Genomic DNA, 18,291 nt, shown 5'->3' on the forward strand with positions numbered 1-18,291 from the left:
ATATATTTTTTCAGGGAAAAGTCATTATAATCCAAGATTGCCTTTATTACTATAACATAATAACATCTAGGTATTTTCATTGCTGTCATAGAATTACCACTATTTTTGTTATTCTTCATGCTTTCAGAGAAGTTTTATTTTGGATTAGCTATTTGGGAAGGTTCAAGTAGTAAAATTGCAAAATGGAAGAAGCTTGGGAATCCTGTAACGAGTGGTTTTTCAAAGATCTAGTTCAACATATGATTCACACTGAGCACGTGCAGAGAACCTCCACGGGGGGAGATGAAGCAAGATGCCCGGGACAGAGCAGAGGTGAGGACAGCGCCTCTCCCAGCTCGCCCCCTCCTGGGAATCTTCCTCTCTGGGGTCCTGCTCACACCTGCTTCTTGTGCAAGCTCTGGACTCAGACTGCTGGGTTCACATCCTGGCTCTGCCACCCACAAGGTAGAAAAACGTGGCAACTATTTATCCTCTCTGCGTCCTGGTCCTCTTGTCAGGTTGTAAAGGGTGGGTAATCATGGTCACCGTGTCAGCGTTTGTGGGGATGAAATGAGTTAGACCCTGCGAAGCACTTGGAACACTCCCCACCGGTCGTGGGCTCTGAGGAAAATTGGCTCTTAACATTATCCTCTGTAGAGTATTCACAAAATGCTGCGACATGGAAGGACATCTTCTGAAATTTGACCGTGTAATCCCAAACCCTCCTTTACCAATGAGCCAGTGGGGCGGAGGCCCCAAGGGGTGAACTGGTTTTCCTGCTGTCGGGCAGGGAGGTGGTGGCGGGGAGGACGTGCGGCTTCGAGGTCTGGAGGCCTCTCAGGAGGTTTTCTGTCTGGGGCCTGACTTAACTCCAGAGGTTTCAGTGCTTTAATACTGGAACAAAAAGGCAGCAGGTGTCAAAACTCTGTTGAGAGCAGAATGTCTCAAACTGGACACGGATATTTTGCGCCAGGTAGTATTTTTTGTTGTTTTGGTTGCTGTCCTGTGCCTTGTAGGATGTTTAGTAGTGTCCCTGGCCTCTGCCCACTGTATGCCAGTAGAACAAAAGTGTCTTCAGATGCTGGAGAATGTCCTCTGGGGGACAGAAGTACATGCATTTGAGAAGCGCTTTGTGAGTGCAGGAGAACGGCTGTACTTTGAGGGATCGTGTCTATAGTTGGTGCAGGAGAGCCACCAAAGATCCTGCCAGAACCCTTGTGAAGAGGGACTGCGGCCCCACAAGAGGCCCCACTCAGTTCCCCAGAGGGAACTTATTACTCAATGCACAGATCGCACTCCTGCTGTATGCACAGGCCATCGTCTGCCTCGAAGTCTCTGAAATAGACAGGCCCCGATGTATTTTGTGTGTGAGCCATGCATTTGTGAAATAACCCATCAGAATAAAGCAGAACTTCTCAAAATGAGTTTGAATTTTAGACTCTGAATAGACAAAACTGACACAAGATGTCTTATCTAAAGCCCACTGTTATTACTGCCCATGTGTCTGAAAACCTCTGGACCTTAGGAATCAAACAAAATGGAATTTTTCTTCAAGTGTGTGCTGGGTCGTTACTAACTCCAGCCCTGGGAGTTCTCGGAGCCTGGCCCCTTCTTTTATGAGCCTTCCTACTTTCCCTACACCCCCCTGCCTCCATCACGTGTGGGAAACTCTTGGGCAAAATCCATTTCGTATTAAAAAGAATATTTCTTAAAGAACACAAACTCAATTTATGGAATACAACTATTTTTAAAAAGTGATAGATGGTTTTCCTTCAAATATTCTACCGTTTATACCCTCCCATGTATATTACAATCTTAACATTTTTATGAACATTGTAATTTTACAATTTTTACTGACACTGTAATTTTTAACTTACAAAGCCTCTTCATGTATATTACTGACTTTAACCCATATAGCAATATTTAAGAGAAAACCAATTCAAAGAGAATAACTTAATTATTTGCGATAACCCCGTCAGGAACAGACCATTACTGCAACGAGCTCCTCTGAAGCAAAAGCTTTCTGCATTGCGTCTTCTTTGCAGACCATCACAATTAGGGGTCTCATATTGCCCTTGTTCATGACTATTTGGGAACCGCCTTTGGAGGCTGCCTACAGAGCCTGGGGCCACCTAGAAGCTATACCTAGGGAATGAGAGCCACACCTGTCTCCCCAGAGCATTCGTTCATCTACTTGGGAGTGTCAGGGTCAATCTTAGGGATAGTCTAGCTTCAGTAACTCAGAAATAATTTAGGATAGATTTACCAACCCAGGTGTTTTTGATCAACGAGTAAACCACTCCTTAAAAAGCCTCCACTTTGGAATACGTAGATCACGTATGATTACAGAAACCTGGAACTGAAATGAGCTCTAGAGATTGTTATATAATTCAGTGATTTCCAGACATTGGTCAGTGACCCAGGACTAGGCTCCCTCCCTAAAGTTTCCTATAAAGCTTTATAAAAGTGTAGATGCCCAGACATCACCCCAAAGAGGTAATGATTCCCCATAAGGGGCAGAGCCCACGGATCTGCATTTTTAACAAACATCGCAGATGGCCCTGATGTGCAGCGCCATTCTGGAGCCTCCGATGTGGTCAGCTCCCTCATTTTGTAAATGACCTTGCCCAGGGTCAGGAGTGAGATGTCTCCCCTTCTTCCACCTCAGGCAGCATTTCCTTTAAGAAAGTCATTCACCAGTCAGTGCAGCTTCTTGATAGCTGGTGGCTTTGCGTGTCGGCAACTCTCCAGCCAGACGAGTTGAAATCAATTGACAAAAACCTGAAGGTCTGGTCTGCCCTCAAGTCTGAGATCGGTTCTTTCTTAAGGCAGAGGAAGTACGAAGAATGCCTAACCAGAGACTGCATCTAGTTCGTTCAGCCACTAATGCGTTCTGTGTTTTACACTTTTTAATCAATTTCATCTGTCAACCACTCAAAGCAATTTAATGGTTATCACAGTATAATGGTGGGTTTCCCTGTTTCTCCTTATATTTCTAAAGGTTTGATTTTACATATCTCGATAAAGTGTTAATGTCTCAGGGCTATAATAATCAGAAAAGAATGCAACACTGTGCTCTGTATGGGTGTCTGATCCTGAAGGTATTCATGATGCAACAGTGTCTTTGCCTTCTTACATTGTAAATTCTTTGCTGGCTAGTAGGAACTTGGTGATGCATTCAGTCTTGTGTCCTGCATACCATTTCAAAGCTCATAATATATTTTTGAATGAGGGTGACATTTTAGGAAGCATCTCTCAGCTCCTGTTAAGCAGTTACGTCCTCAGCTATTAGCAGTGCAGACCTGTTGGCAGAGCCGGGGAAGGTGGGGTGGGGGGCGGGCATCTCTCAGCCAAGAGGCTTTCCCTGGAGGGTTGCTGGCCAGGCTTGGCTAACACGGCTCTTTGAAATCAATTTCACATCTTGGAGTTTCACGCACTTTTTAAATGATCATGAATACAGCCTTTAATACTAATGCGGCTTATTTTTAGTATTTCTCCATCTGGCAGGGAAATGCCATATTGTCCTGGAAAATGCTAGAGACTTGAAGAGTTGGGGCTCTGTTTTGCTAACAGCATCCTCGCTAGCTCTCATCACAGTGAAGTATTTAAACAACAACAACAACAATAACAAGTAAACAAACACACAGGGCTGGCTGTGCTTTTAGGAGAAGGATGCAGCTTCCACATAAAACATGCTCTGTTTCTTTCACCTGTGCCTTTGCAGGTGCTAGGCCTTCTGCCTGGAACAGTCTACCCTTTTCCTGCCGCCTGCAGTCTGCCATTAACCCCTCATACTCTCACGTGCATGCACACAACACACACACACACACACATTTTTGTTGCTGTTGTTGTTCTTTGTTATGCATTTTTTAGGGGCTGCCTAACTCTTCCTTTCTTAGGACAGTGTTCCCTGACCCTCTGGAGTCCAGTTAGAATGTCCCTCTTCTCTGCCTCCTCAACACACTGTGCTTCCCATCAGACAGTGCTCATCACCCGAGTTGCACTTGTCTGTTGGTACATTTGCTTTACCCTCCAGACTGTAAGTTCTGTGAGGGCTCAGATCGTGTTTAAGCTGTTCGTAGTCAAACCCTAAAATATCACCTGCAGTCCAAGCTAAGATTATTTTTCCCTGAGACAGTTATCTCTTACCCTGTATTTGAAGGTATTAAGGGACACTCTCCCTATTACTTTATTATAAACAGTGAAGCATCTTTTAGAAGAAAAAATTTAGGTCTGAGCTGATCTCAATCAATGGCAGTTGTGTATGTTTAAACAGGTCACTAACATATTTAGCTTTTTTAAGGTTAAAAAAATAGCACTAGAGTTAGTAATTATTCCTGAGGATATGACCTCAAGATGGCAAGTGTTTGAGATAATTGTAAATAAGCCTTTTAATAATCATTTTACTGAAAGCAATACTGAAAGCAGTTATGTTTTGAAGACACTATTTCTACAGCTGTGGAATGAATGGAAGAATAAAATCGCCCCCGTGCTAAGGTAATGGCCACTTGTGGGCCTGTCTGCAGATTCAGACGGCTGCGTCTCTACCTAATGGGATGAGAGCGTGATGTGCTCTGAAAAACGGTGGTAAACATGAGTGAGAATTGACTCTTGTGAATTGAATACACGGACACCGATGCTGAGAATGCATATGAAGCGTGTAAGTCCAATTGCTCCAATGTCAGAGTGGAGAAGATTATTTCTAATTCAATATATCATTTATCCTTTATGTCATTTACAACATGCTTATGAGTCCAAATTAATTATATACGTGGAATTTAACTATTTTATCAACATCCCTAAAAGTTATTTTTATAGTCACATTAGCCAACTAAATGTCGCGGTTTTGTTGTAATAAATGTGGAAGATGACTTTATAATACCGTGTATTTGGAGAATACACACAGGTTTGTTGTTTGTTAACTCAGTGAACACTGTATTCACTGATACAGGGAATAGGACTGTAACCTTTGCCCTCCAAATATGGTGTCCAGACTGACTAACGCACAGTCTCTCATATTCCCCAGAAAACCCAAACCACGTGGTAGTCAGAGCCAGAGCCCTTGCAAAGCCTTGCCTCATCCTGTGCGCATCCCACCCCTGCCCCTCTCACCCATGCACAGGGGAGAAAGGACATTTCCCCGTGCTACCATGACTCCATTGGTTGCAAGAAGACCCAAAGCAGATTGAATAAACCAAAAGGATGGGATAGCCTGAGTGACTGAAGAGTCTGAGGATATGACCCCTTTCTGCCTCAACTTGATCAGGGCTCTGAATGTGTTCCCAGGGCTCTGTTTCCGCCCTTCTCTCAGCTCTGTTCTTCCTCCCTGGGTGATCCATCCTCAGAGAGACTCCCCCTCACGTTGAAAGGGCAGCAGCTCCAGGCCTGAAATCCTCCCACCTGTCTGCTCTGTCCAGTGTCCCAGCACAATCTCAGTACATCCTGTGTTCCGGGCGGATCACAGTCACATTGCTGACACATTCCTCTGGCTGGGAACATACCCAAGAGCATCCAGAGATGAGGATGAGGAAGGATCAGTTCTTCATAGGGAGGTGGAGGTTCAGCAGTCCAAAGAAGGATGAATGGATGCGTGCAGCAAAAGCAAGAGATGCCCACTCCTGTTTTGTATGTTCGTGATTTTAATGGTAGTCCGTGTTAATTGCCCATCACTCAGAACAGTGGAAAGAAGGAAACAGCCGTACCGCTCACAGCCTCATCTCTCAGGGAGCTCTGGGAATAACATTTTGTGGTGCTTCATCCTCATTTTGTGCTCTCTGTGTAGTTTTTATTCAGTGGCAATCAGATATAGTTATACATTCTGTGTTTCTACTTACATTAAATAATAAGAATTTTGCTATAGTGTGAACAACCTTTCATAAACAATTTTGATGGTTGCCTTAAAAAGCATCACATTTTCTGTAACCATTACTATTTTACCATTTTGCTTGTGTGGACCTGTCCACCTGCACTGGATCTCAGAGGCTGATCTCTGTCTTCCTGTCCTCTGTCCAATCTTTGATGACGAGTTTGACCTCTGCCTGTTTCCTGGGACTGCATGTGGTTCAGTCCAGCTACCCCGTCTCGAGGGCAGGACATAGCTTCAGCACAGTGTGCTGAGCTAGGACTTTTTTTTTGACTCTTGAGAGGATTGATTTTATTATTTAATCATTTAAATCTCCTTTACAAAAAAAGATTCCTGATTTAGTGAAAAAAAAAATAGATTGAAAAAAAATAACACCATTCTGGCTCAACCTCAATCACTGGTTATCTCTAATCTTGAAGAAGTCATTTATTTTCTTTGATCTTCAAATCTCCATATGTAACGAGAGCATTCAAGCTTATTTTATCAGAATTCCATGAGTATGTATATATGCATACAGGACATACGAAAAAATGTACATCTATGTGTGTAGGAGTGTTTATATGCGTATTGGCATATCCACATTCACACCTATATATGCATCTTAGTTTCTCGTGGGAAAGCAGATCATAAACAAGGGGGTTGAAGTAGGTGATAGGTAATATCCAGGCCTACGCCGGCATCATCTGTTGCTGGCTTTTAAAATGCCCTTATCTTCATTCCTCCGTCCAAGGCATCTGAGGAATGGGACCTTCTTTCTGACCTGGGCTGTTGTCGGTCTATCACCTGTCTGCTGAGACAAGATTAAAAGGTGGCTGGAGCCCTGAGATCCCAGATCAACAGACCCCTTCCATGGCCGCTGAGGACAACAGCAGTGCCTTCATTCCTTTACAAAGTACACACTAAGCACTTGTTGGGTGTCAGTCATTATATCATTGCTGGGATTATAATGGCAAGCAAACCCCTCTGTCTTCATCTTGCTCATACTCTAGTGAGAAAGGCTGACGTGAATCAACATTAAACACACAATGAACCCCAGGATAAGTGCCGTGAGGGAGAAGGACATGGCTTAGGAGAGGTTATAATAGAGGGATTGGATCTACTAAGTGATGGTTTTCCTGAGGAAGTGATGATTAGATTGAGATCTGAGGGACAAGAAAGCAGAAGTGCTGGGGTAGAGAAAATAATTCAAGAACACAGCAGAGTCTCCTAACCCCTTGACTTTCTGCAAAATTACACTGCTTCTCTGGCATTTTCATAAGCAAGATGGTCAAAGAAGGCTTCCCGGAGATGGTGATGTTTGAGTGGAGACCTACAGAGGGTTAGGGAGAAAGTCCCCGAATATTTGAGGAGGAACTTCTGAGAGAGAGGAAATGCGTGCAAAGGCCCTGAGTCAGGAGGGTGCCTGACTGTCCTGGGAACAGCAGGAGGCCGGTGGCTGGACCCTGGACTGAGTGAAGAAGCACCTATGAGGCAACATCAGACAGTGAAGGAAAAGGGAAGTGTGGGTTCCTTGGATCTTTATAGATGCTAGAGAGCACTGTAAAGAATGGAGTTTTGAGTCAGATAGAATTGAATTTGAGTGAGATGAACAGATGGAGAACCATGGAAGGGTTTTGAGCAGGGTGACTTGATCTGACTTATATTTAAAAAAAACCTTCTGACTATGTTGAGAAGAGACTGTATAGAGTAAAAGCTGGACGCACAGTGATGCTCAGAGCATGTTTACATCTTTATTTTTCAGAGAGGAAATGGATGCTTAGGGATTTAAACCTGACTAAAGTCTTTTAGTACCTAGATTTGACTTGGACTTAAACATAACTGACCCTTAAGTCCATGCTCTTTCTCCCATGCTAGAATATTGAGTGTGTGTGTGTGTGTGTGTGTGTTTTGGGAGCGTTGACTAGAAAGGTAGGGTCAGACAATATTTGAAATTTGGAATTTTTTAACTCTTTCACTTAAAATATGATGAAGTCTTACAACTTGAAATATTTCTTCTATAGCATCATTTCTAAGGCTTACTCCTTAGTTCATTGTATAGATGCACTGTCTTCAGATGACCAGTCTCCTATTGTTATCATTTTTTAGTTGAAAATTTAAGAAAATATTTGCATCAAAGAGTCTTCCATCCTTTTCAGGGAAAAGGCCAAATGTCCCAAAGAAGGTATTTTAAAACATTTTGCCTCCTGATGACAAGTTGATGTTTCATAGGTGAAAAAGCAATTTAAACTCTAAGGCTGCAAAGGCCTTTCTATCTCAAATTATTTAAAATCATGTCAGAAAAAAAATCACATTTTCACATTTTGTAAAATAAGCATGAAATCACCCCAAATTACTAATGAAGCGTCTTTGGAGATGCAAAGGCGTGATGAAAGGCCGCAGTGTGGGTAGAAGTTAACGTGTGTATATTTTCATATGTTAGTTAAAAAAAAAAATCAGTGGGCAAATGTTCTTTGCTCACTCTCTGGAACATTTGATTTGACTGTTTTCATTGGTTTTGATGTTGGTAATTTTATCATTTTTTTTCAATTCTCCTTTATCTTGTAGCAGTCTAGGAGTGTAATTTCTCCCCTGTTGTCTTATCTCTTATTTTTCTTGGCCAATACAAGGCTCAGCCTTTCTTTCCTGGCTTTTCAAGTTTCCTGTGCCTCCTTCACCAATGCACCTGGAAAACAAACAAACAAACAAACAAAAAACTTGCCGTTCTTTCCTTTTTCTTAAGCGCTCTCAGTGCTGTGGACTTGAGAAAGCTCACATTACATAAGAAAACACATCGCAAGTTTTCTCATGGATCAAGTCCAGCAGTTGGTCCTTCCGCAATACTTCACATGGTGAAACCAGAAACAGGAAATTCTTCAATTAAACTTCTGTAGCTCACCACCATAGCAACAAATAGGCTATTTCCGCAGCAGTTTTACCAGCCTCAGAAGGAGAATTCCCTCAGTACCGAGGAATAGAGTTGTACCAAAGTACCAATTTTTGAGTATTCAACTGCAAAAATGACACTTTTCTACTTGCAAAAGAACTTGCTTTGGCTGGTTTCTGAGATAGAAGGAAAGTTCCTTTCCCATTTTGGAAATCAGTAGGGTTTTTTCGTCCATTGCCGTGGGTTATTATAGAGAAAACTGCCCATATTCCTGAACATAACTTGTAAAGGATGATTATTGAGATGGAGCCAGCTCTGTTCCCCCTGTGGGCAGCCTATGGGAGACTATTGGCTGAAAGGATGCAAACATCCATCCCGGTTTCTAATGCTCAGACTTCATAGCCATTTCTAGAAGTTTGCCGTTGAGCCTTTTGAGCCAACGTCTCCCAGAGCCCACGGTAATTATCCTCCCCAATTCTCATAGCACGCTGTCACAAGAACTTATTCAGGGCACTCTTCTTGAGTTGTTTAGCTGGGAGTCTTACAAAAATACGTGGGACAACCAAAGATGCTGCTCACACCCAAGGAAAGCATTGCTCCCTTCAGAGGAGAGAAGGTGCCTCTCCGAGGAACTGGCTGTTACGGTGGCCCTACTTCCTCATACACGGCTGGGAGGCGGTGCGAGGAGAGCCTGGGGAGCCCGGGGGCCCTGGAGCAGGGACCACTTCAGGGTGAGCTCTTACACTTACTGACAGAGTGATGTTGGGCCGGCAGTTTTAATTCTCTTAGTTTCACGCTCCTCCTCTGTGAACGGGAAGAGCAATACTTCACAAGGTTCTCATGAGGATTAAATTAGATAACAAAGTGCCCGGCGTAAAGCCTGGCAGATAACAGGCATATAAATGACAGTTGCTTGCTCCTCCTCCGATCCACACGAAGTCCAGTCTCTTCCCAGAGTGGTGGCGAGGCACATTCTCATCCCTTCTCATCCCATAGACGTGACCATAAAAAGCCGTTTTCTCAGTTTCTCTAGTCAAGGCTTTGTGAAGTCTATTTGGACTTTAACCACATGTGATAGCTTCCAAATCCCTTAAATACATATTGAATACCATACTTATTATTATATTCTATTAATGTAAAATTAATATATAATATTAATACAATATTAAATATATAAATGTGTATTTACTGGGACTCATACTAACTTTAATTCTAAACTCAATAGGAGGCATCCACATTTATGGGATGATAAAGGAAGAAGAAATTTAAAAAATAAACAAGGATGGATACAATTTTGGATTAAAACTCCCTCTGAACAAGGAACCCCTGGGTGTACTGCTGGGTGTAGAGCAAAGTGTTATTTACCACCCTAGCTTGGGTTTACCATTGTGTCTAATGTGGTGTCACATGGCACTGGGTTTTTCAGTGAGTGCACCGTATAGTTTTCGCCTATTAACATTAAAGTCAATTAAAATGCTCTTCTTTTTTTCCACTCACTTGACGTCAGATTTCTTCTTCCCAATCCTTTATTTACAGAATTGGATTTTTTTTGGAGGGGGGTTGGAGTTACTACGTGCCATCCTTTACAAGGATTCTTTCTCGTTTGAAGTTTTTAGATTAATTTCATGGTTCCATCCTCCTGAGATCTTTTTGAATTTTAAATTCATCTGCAAATACATTAGTTATTACTTCTAGTTTTATGCCACTGACTAATTTGTTAAGCGTGTTAATATTTCTATCCCAAGGATCAATTTTAAAAAATTTCCTCTGGGGTCAAAGGGGTGCAGAGTGGTATGTCTTTCTGGTAGACCACAGGAGAACAGTCTCCAAAGGGGGCATTGGTTAGCTTTGACCAAATCATGCAGCCCCTCAGTAGTAGTTACTGTGGGTTTACCACACTGTGTTATTGTTTAGGTCAGATTTTAACTTAGGTATTTAATAACAGAGTCATGAGTACACGGTAAAATGTCCTCCCCGGAATCCAGATAGAATTTGTCTGTGACATTTTCCAGCTGCTTCAATCTGTAATCATTTATTCTAAGTGAACCCATGCTGGGTCCCAGTGATCATCGATCCTTTCCTAAGTATTTATAAATCTTGTATTTCATCATTAATTTTTATCTTCTGCCTGGAACTGACTTCAAGCTCACTTGCCTGTAGTTAGAAATATCTATAGCCTTTTCATTTTTCACGTAAATGAAGGAAACTGACTATTTTCAGGCATAAATGCCTCTCCTGTTCTTTAAGGATTGAAAACAAAGTGACTCATCTATCTCTTTTGCAATTAATTTTTGTACTTTAGAAAATATTTGAAACTAGAGATTTGGGGGTATTTTTAGCTCATAAGCTAAGCCTGCTAGGACTTCCCTTACTGGGGATTCGTCTACTATGCCCTTACTCAGATCCCTCTCCCATTGGGCTGATTTAAGCTCAGTTTCCAGAACTTTACTTATCCATAATCCTTTCAAATTCTTTGCGCAGTTACTAGTCCCTTTGGAGTCCTATTACTTCCAAAAAGTCATCTCTGACCACCTCATTTCTCCCTTCTACTGAATTACTACCGTGTTTCTTTTGTGCTATTACACTTAAAAAGTTTTAAATTCTAGGCCATAAAATATGTCTGTCTTCTTTGTTTTGATTGGATGTTTCTTGAAAGCAAGAACTCTTTGTTGTCCTACATTTTAGCCACCAAGCTATCGTATCTGTACAGTGGGTATTGAGAAAGCTTTGCTGATGAATAATCATAAAGCCTCTTTTTCACCATCGTATCATCACACGCCCAGAGTTAGACTTCTGATGGCCTCTGCCTCTCAAAAATTAGTTACAAAGCTGGAACTGAATAAAAGCCCTACATTTCATGGTAGGAAAATGTACTTAATAAAGAGCAACTTTGTTTTTAATTGGTTTAGGATTCTTTGTTGTAAAAGGCAGACATTCTCCTTAACTTGGATTAAATAATACAGGAATTAATTGTGTCCTGTAACTGGGAAATCTAAAGTTTGGGCTGGCCTCAGGCAAAATGGCTTTTTCCAGTGTCAACAAGAATTCATGTCCTTTCCCTTTTTTCATTTGCTAATTTGACAGTTTCAGCTTCTTTCTTATATTCTATACTATTTTCTATTATTGGTGCTGTAAATAATCATGACAAGATTAGTGTCTGAAAATAACACAGATTTATTCTCTTATGGTTCTGGAGGTCAAAAGTCTATAAATGGGTCTTATGCTGTTACTGTCGAGGCGTCCAGAGGGTTGTGCTCTTCCTGGAGGTTCTAGGAGAGAATCCTTTTCTTGTTTTGTCCAGTGTCTAGAGCTGCCTGCATTCCATGCAGACCTCCACACTGTAAGAGAATAAATTTGTATTGTTTTAAGCCACTAATTTGCAATATATACATATGTGATTTTACAGGGCTAAAATCAGGCTGTTGGTAAGGCTTTATTCCTTTTGCAGGATCCAGGGTTGAATCTGGTTTTTGGCTTCTGCAGCTTTCAAGAGGCCACGTTCCATGGCCCACGATCCCTTCCAGGAATGACATCGCTCTGCCCTGACCACAGGCTTTCTCCATCACTGCTCCTTCTCTATGATTGTGTGACTCCCGCTTCCATTTTCTAGGAACCCTTGTGATTCCATTGGGCTCACTGGGATAATCTGGGATAATATCATGATCCTTAATTTTATCACATCGAAAACCCATTTTTCCATGTAAGGTGACGGATTCCTATGTGGGCATCTTTGGAGGGGAGAGGAGGTGAATTTTTTTTCCTACCACAAGTTCCTCATAGGGATCTGATGGAAGCTCCAAGCTTCCTCCTAAATGAGCACTTTCATTAAAGCTCAGATACTTCCACAGTCTAGAGGGAAGAGAGGGTCCACCTAGCAATACCCCCAAGAGAGACAGAGATTCTCATTCCCAGAAGCCTCAGAAATGACTCCTTTGCTCTGATTGGCTGATGGGCTCAGCTCTGAATATATCTTCTTGATCGGGAGGATGGGCTACTCCGTATGACTAAAATGACTCAGGATCCACTTCCTCAACTTGTGGTTGAGAACGTGGAGAGGGAGTAACAAAATGTGAGACGGGTTACCGCGAGAAGGGAGAACGCATTCTGAGCAAAGACAGAAACAAAAAATAAAACAACCAACAAATGTCAACGCAGATATATCCCTTCACCCCCACTGCCCCAAGGGCAATGGCCACATCTTATTTATAGTTGAATATTTTATGTAGATATTACACAGCCCACGTGTCTAAGATAATAATTGGTGTTCTTAAATAAGTGACTAGCTGGTGAATTGTTACATTGTCATGTTCACATGGCTTGATCTGCACCATGGTCAAATTCATAGCTAGACTAGATGTTACAGTTTTGGCAAATAAATTTCTAAACATGTTATAGAAAGTATCTATTAAAGTCAGATCATGATAGTGAAAGGAGAATAGAAATAGGTTAAGATCATTAATTTTCTGAATTAAGAAGGGACAAGAAATGCAGTTCCATAATGGGGATCATAAAAGGAAATACATATTTTTAATTTGACTCATCTTCTTGGGCTAATCTAAGAAAAATCAATGTTCCCGATTCTTCCCTCCCCAAACACCAGCATAACTTGGGGCACATGTGGTTTGAAGAAATGTAAGTATTGGTTAATTTGCCTTTGGAGCACAAAAGTGTGTCTGGGTGTCTGTATATTTTATGATCAGATTAAACCCCAGAAGGGGACTTCCACTGCCAAATATCATAAATACTATGTGATGAGGATTAGTGATTCTAAAGCTATTTCCTGTGGTTCCCATTCCTCTCCTCTTACTCTCTGGTGTTCGGGTTTCCTTTTTTCCTGATAAGGAGGCTAGGTGATAAGTGGGCCTGGCACCTCTGAGAGGAGCAGTGAGGAGGTGCCGTGTCTCCCAAGTATAACTGGTCATGCTGTGAATCAGAAAATACTGAAGCTGTTTCCAAGAGGAGACACCAAAATCAAGCTGGAGTCATCTCTTCAAAAAGAGAGCGTATCGAGGAAGTGAGTACAAGCAACTGTCAGGAGCTAGTTGTGAAACCGAATACACATCTAAGAGAAAGAGAATTTGATGATCTTTTTAGAAGCTCATGGGTCAGTGGGCAGATGACCTTGATGACTCAGGGTACAGGGGTCAAGGACCATGACGAAGAGGAACTTAATCTCTACTTGTTCTGTGTTAGAGTGAGCAGTGTCCATTTAAAGGGATTTGAACAGCACACACCATTTTAGGTTCCTATCCTCCCATTCTTTGTGGACTTACTGATGAAGAGAACAGAAGACTTTACCACTCTCTCGGGAAGAGATTGTGACACTTTCCTTATACCTTACTTTCCAAACGAGTGGTTATTTCTGTCCTTTTTGGTTGGGGGCAGGCTTGAGCTCACTTTATGCATCTAATGAAAGCTGAAGATTCATTCCCTCCTAAGGGAGAAGAGAGCATGGGCACAGAAGTCAGTCATTTTTCATAAAATTTCAGAGTGTTGATGAAGGTCGGTGGGGACCTTCCAGGAAGATTCCATGGACCCACTTAAGGATCCTTGTTCTAGACCGTGAGCCTATATCTCAGAGACCTCGTCCTCAGCTAAGGGACACTTTGAGTACTTTAAGAAATGTTTGGGTGGGGGTCACCGAAGAGTTCCATTCCATTCTAGGGAACTCATTCATTTAATCTGTTTCATGGAAGTTTTGATCTGGAAATCACAGGTACTTCTCATTTTAATTTTTGCAAGAACAGGAAGGGATGGACATGGCTAATGATCCAGAAAAACTGTTGTCCAGCTCTAATGTCATGGAACTTTTCCTGGTGGTGATTTCATCCCGTATTCTTCATGCTTTCCCCACTTCTTTTAAAATAGATATTCACTTTCTCTCCTCTCAGAAACTCATGGGGGTGAGAAAGTGACAAGAAGGTGTGGGGAAGAGAAAGAGTCAGCAGACGATGTGATGCAGTGGGGACATGGGGGGAACCCACAGCTGAACAGCTAGCTCCTTAAGAGACAGAACTTTTTACCAGAATGGCATTTCTATTCATCCTTCACAGCCAAGTTTGTTCGTTTGTAAGTTCACTTATTCAGCAAAAAGACACTGGCATGTGCGGTATTCCAAGTCCTGTGCTAGATCTGTGAGGAGTGCAAAGATGAATGACATCAACCCTTCCTCTCCAAGAAGCTTTACGTCCCGCAGTGGTGATAAGATGTACAAAGAAGGTCAGCTTAAAGCTGTTTCCAGGAAGGTCTCCAGTGTTCACCCTTCCTAAATGTCCTGCTCTGCTGCTGTGTTTGCTTCATTTCGTGTCCCCAGGGACTGGAGAAGTCCCTCTCTTGTTCTCCCAGAGCACCTCCTCATTACATGGGCCATGGTATTTATCATAACATTTTATAATTATCTACTTGTGTTCTCTCTCCAAACAGATCACCAACCCCTAGAGGTTGGAGGCTGAGACCTATTAAACTTTACATCTATATTTTCTGGGAGCTAACAGGGTACCTGGAATGTGCTAGATGCTTTAAAATGTGTTGAATAAAGCATTGACTCCCATCTATAGAGAAGAGAGAACACAGATGAAATAAGACATCTTACAGAAAGAGGACCCTAGCTGTTGTGCCAGGAAGGAGCAGTCGGGTATCTGTCTCTTGTGTTTCTGGACCTCAGTTCCCCGAGTCCTAGAAGGGAGCTGGGTTAGGGGATTCTTCCAGATGTAAGATTCTGTTTTGAGATAATGCTAAGGGCAGAGAAGAAAGTAAACGCCCCGGCCATCTGACCCAGCCCAAATACCTGTCTGGATTTTACAGGCAGAAATAATTTCGCCAAGATTAGGTGTCAAAGGAAATAGCCGCAAACCCCCAGACACTCGAGATTTGCCAGATCCGTTGACAGAAGTGACTTCCCACGCTTTGCCCACAGAGGGCATCCCTGCTCATTGATATGTAGACCAGGCGGAGGCAGCTGCTGGGAGCCTCCTCCGACCGCTCTTTTTTTCCTTCGCCGGCATCTCTCTGCCCCCACCCCCTTTCCCGTGGAATCTTGGCCGGATCCAGTTCGCTTCCCTCCGGTCTCCACATTTTCCCTTCCAGCCCTCCACTTCTCTGGATCAATGGGTAGTACGGCTCCAACTCCCAGCTCACACGCCGCTGGCGGACACCCCGGTAACAAGTGAAAGCGCTCCGCCCCGCAGCCCCCCGCCTCTCCTCCCTAGGTCCCCGCGGGCTCTCGGAGGAAAGACGAACAGCCTCCCCTGGTCTCCAGCGCGGATTTTTCTCTTCAACTTGACCCAGCCGCGGACCGGGAACCAGCCTCAACCTTTGGATGCACAGCCCAACCACAAGATTGCTTTCCGTCTCCTCTTGGTCCTTCCTGGATATTCTGTTTATTGATGACTTGCAAGCCCCGCGGAGAGCTGTCTTCCCTCCTCTTGCTCTCTCTGTTTCCTTGAGTTAGTTTTCCAAGGTTTTACCAAGGCTTCGGATCTCTTGGACCGAATGGAACTTTTTGCTGCCTCTTTTTGCTGCTGATTCTGTCAGTGGACGAGAAAAAAGGCTTCGGAGACAGAAGAGGCGCAGGGGAGGTGGAGGAAGAGGACGAGGAGGAGGAGGAGGAAGCCAAGGGGCTAGGCGCGTGTGTGTGCATGTGTGCATGCGTGTGTGAGTGCATGTGTGTGAGTGCCGCCGCTGCCCAGGACCCCCGGCCCCGAAGGTGCTGGCTGAAATATGGAGAATAGTCTTGGATGTGTTTGGGTACCCAAGCTGGCTTTTGTACTCTTCGGAGCTACCCTGCTCAGCGCACATCTTCAAGTCACCGGTAAGAGGTTCTTTCCTTTCTTCTCGTCGCACCCGCCCCCCGCCCCCCTCTACCCCCTTTCCTTCTTCTCATTTCCTTTGACGACTGGTAAAATTGGGATAGAGGGAGAAAGGGCAAGATGTTCTGAGCGCTCTCTCTCCCCCATTTCCTCACGCATGTTAAAAGACGAGGAGACTTTTTTCCCCTGGGGGCGGAGGATGCTGGCGGCTGGGGAAAGGGGCGCCCCTTCGCTTTTTAACAAACCTGGTGCTTCTCGCATTTTTGCTTTTGCAAATTCTTGCCTTGGTTTGGAGAGCGGGCGAGCTGGGGCCGGAAGGAGGCAGGTGGTGGGGATGCCGTTCAAAGGGACTGGGTTGGATCCTTAAAGCCTCAAAAAGCTACCAAGGAGGTAAATTGGGGCAACAGGGCCAAGTGGAGGAGATCATCGAGGGGGCTTCGAGGGAGCTGTGCGAAGTGTAGATGGTGGGGCTGAGCGGTTTGTGGTGATTATCTGCGCCTCCGTTTTGGATTTTTAGACTTGCTGATTGAGAATCGAGAGAGGAACAGCTAATGTGTTTTGGTACTTCAGAGGAGGGGACGGTGGCACCGAAAGAGGTACAGAGTTGCCAGGAGGAAGGAGGCGTATTTTATTTTATTTTTATTTTTTATAACGGTTTATGCAGCTCTCAAGCTAAGTCTCCAAATGTCTCCAGGACACTTCCAAACTCCAAATGATTGATATTCCGGAGAACCAGCCCCCTGGCCCTGGCACTTGGCAAACGCAGTTTGTAATTAAAAATGGCAAAACTGGGGATTGGATTGGGTTGTAACAGGAGAAAGAGGGGTCTGAGGGATGCTCAGGGCTGCTGCAGTCTGCGAATATAGAGCTGGAGGTTTCGACGGCCAAAAGATTTTTTTTTAAAAGAGCAAAATGACTCATTATAAGGTCCACTCGTTTTGCTGGCCTCACCATAAGTATAGATGGACACTGGGGTACAGGGAGTGGGCCGGCGGGGAAGGAGGGGAGAGCAGCCGGCTGAGCATTCAAATCCCTTCGGAAACGACCTTTTCTCAAATCCGAAAGAAAAGGAGCCTCCAGCAGGGGCCAGGCGTTGGGTTGGGAGCGACACAACCTGCGCCTTGGAAATTAACAGAGAGCGGAATGTAAATTACTGCCAAGCCCCCAACCTCCCGGGAGCCTGAAGCTCCGGCTTTCTCTCCCTGCTAAGTGCTGCACGGCGCAGCGTTGCGAACGCCAGCGGGGAATGCACCTCTCTGGTTGCTAGGGATTCAGTCAAGCAGGGAGGCAGTCTGAGGCTCCCCAAATCCTGATGCGGCCACACGAGAGCAGGAATCTGCGCATCCACACCGACCCGACTCCTCACCTTCCTTTGGCCAGACAGAGCTAGCATAAGCCAGCAAGAGGGATGTGTGTGTGTGTGTGCGCGCGCGCGCTCACCAGCGTTGCGCGCCCAGCAGCCGGTGCACCCTCCCTCCCCCTCAGGCCGGTCTCCTCCTCCCCGGCTCCTCCCGGAGCTTTGTCCTCAGCAATTACTCCCGCAGAAGGTGGGTGGAGGACTATCCCCACAGTAATGAATAGGTATCTGTTTGAAATTTCTTCCTGCTACCTGCAGACACTAGATTCGGCGAGGAGCGTTCTTCTTATGCACAGAAGGTGGACTTGCGCTCTTGGGCAGTTCGGGAGACCGCCACGGAGGAGAGAGGGGAAGTTTAGAGGAGCATCCTCGCTGGGTTGAAAGTCTACAGGGCCAGGCTTGAAATGTGTCGGCCGAAAAT

The 18,291-nt window shown here is 44.1% G+C and overlaps 1 protein-coding gene across 4 annotated transcripts in view; it reads left to right on the top strand.

Annotated features, from left to right (window-relative positions):
- Positions 1-15,724: 15,724 nt before the first annotated feature.
- Positions 15,725-18,291, top strand: part of DCC (DCC netrin 1 receptor) — a 984,533-nt gene continuing 981,966 nt past the window's right edge. For all 4 annotated transcript variants that reach the window (XM_064480349.1, XM_031441886.2, XM_064480347.1 and 1 more), the window contains exon 1: positions 15,725-16,515. In XM_064480349.1, the coding sequence (XP_064336419.1) occupies positions 16,425-16,515 (91 nt within the window). In that variant the 5' untranslated portion in view covers positions 15,725-16,424. The remainder of the gene's footprint in view (positions 16,516-18,291) is intronic.

Source organism: Camelus dromedarius, chromosome 28 (assembly GCF_036321535.1).
Source record: "Camelus dromedarius isolate mCamDro1 chromosome 28, mCamDro1.pat, whole genome shotgun sequence".
NCBI lineage: Eukaryota > Metazoa > Chordata > Mammalia > Artiodactyla > Camelidae > Camelus > Camelus dromedarius.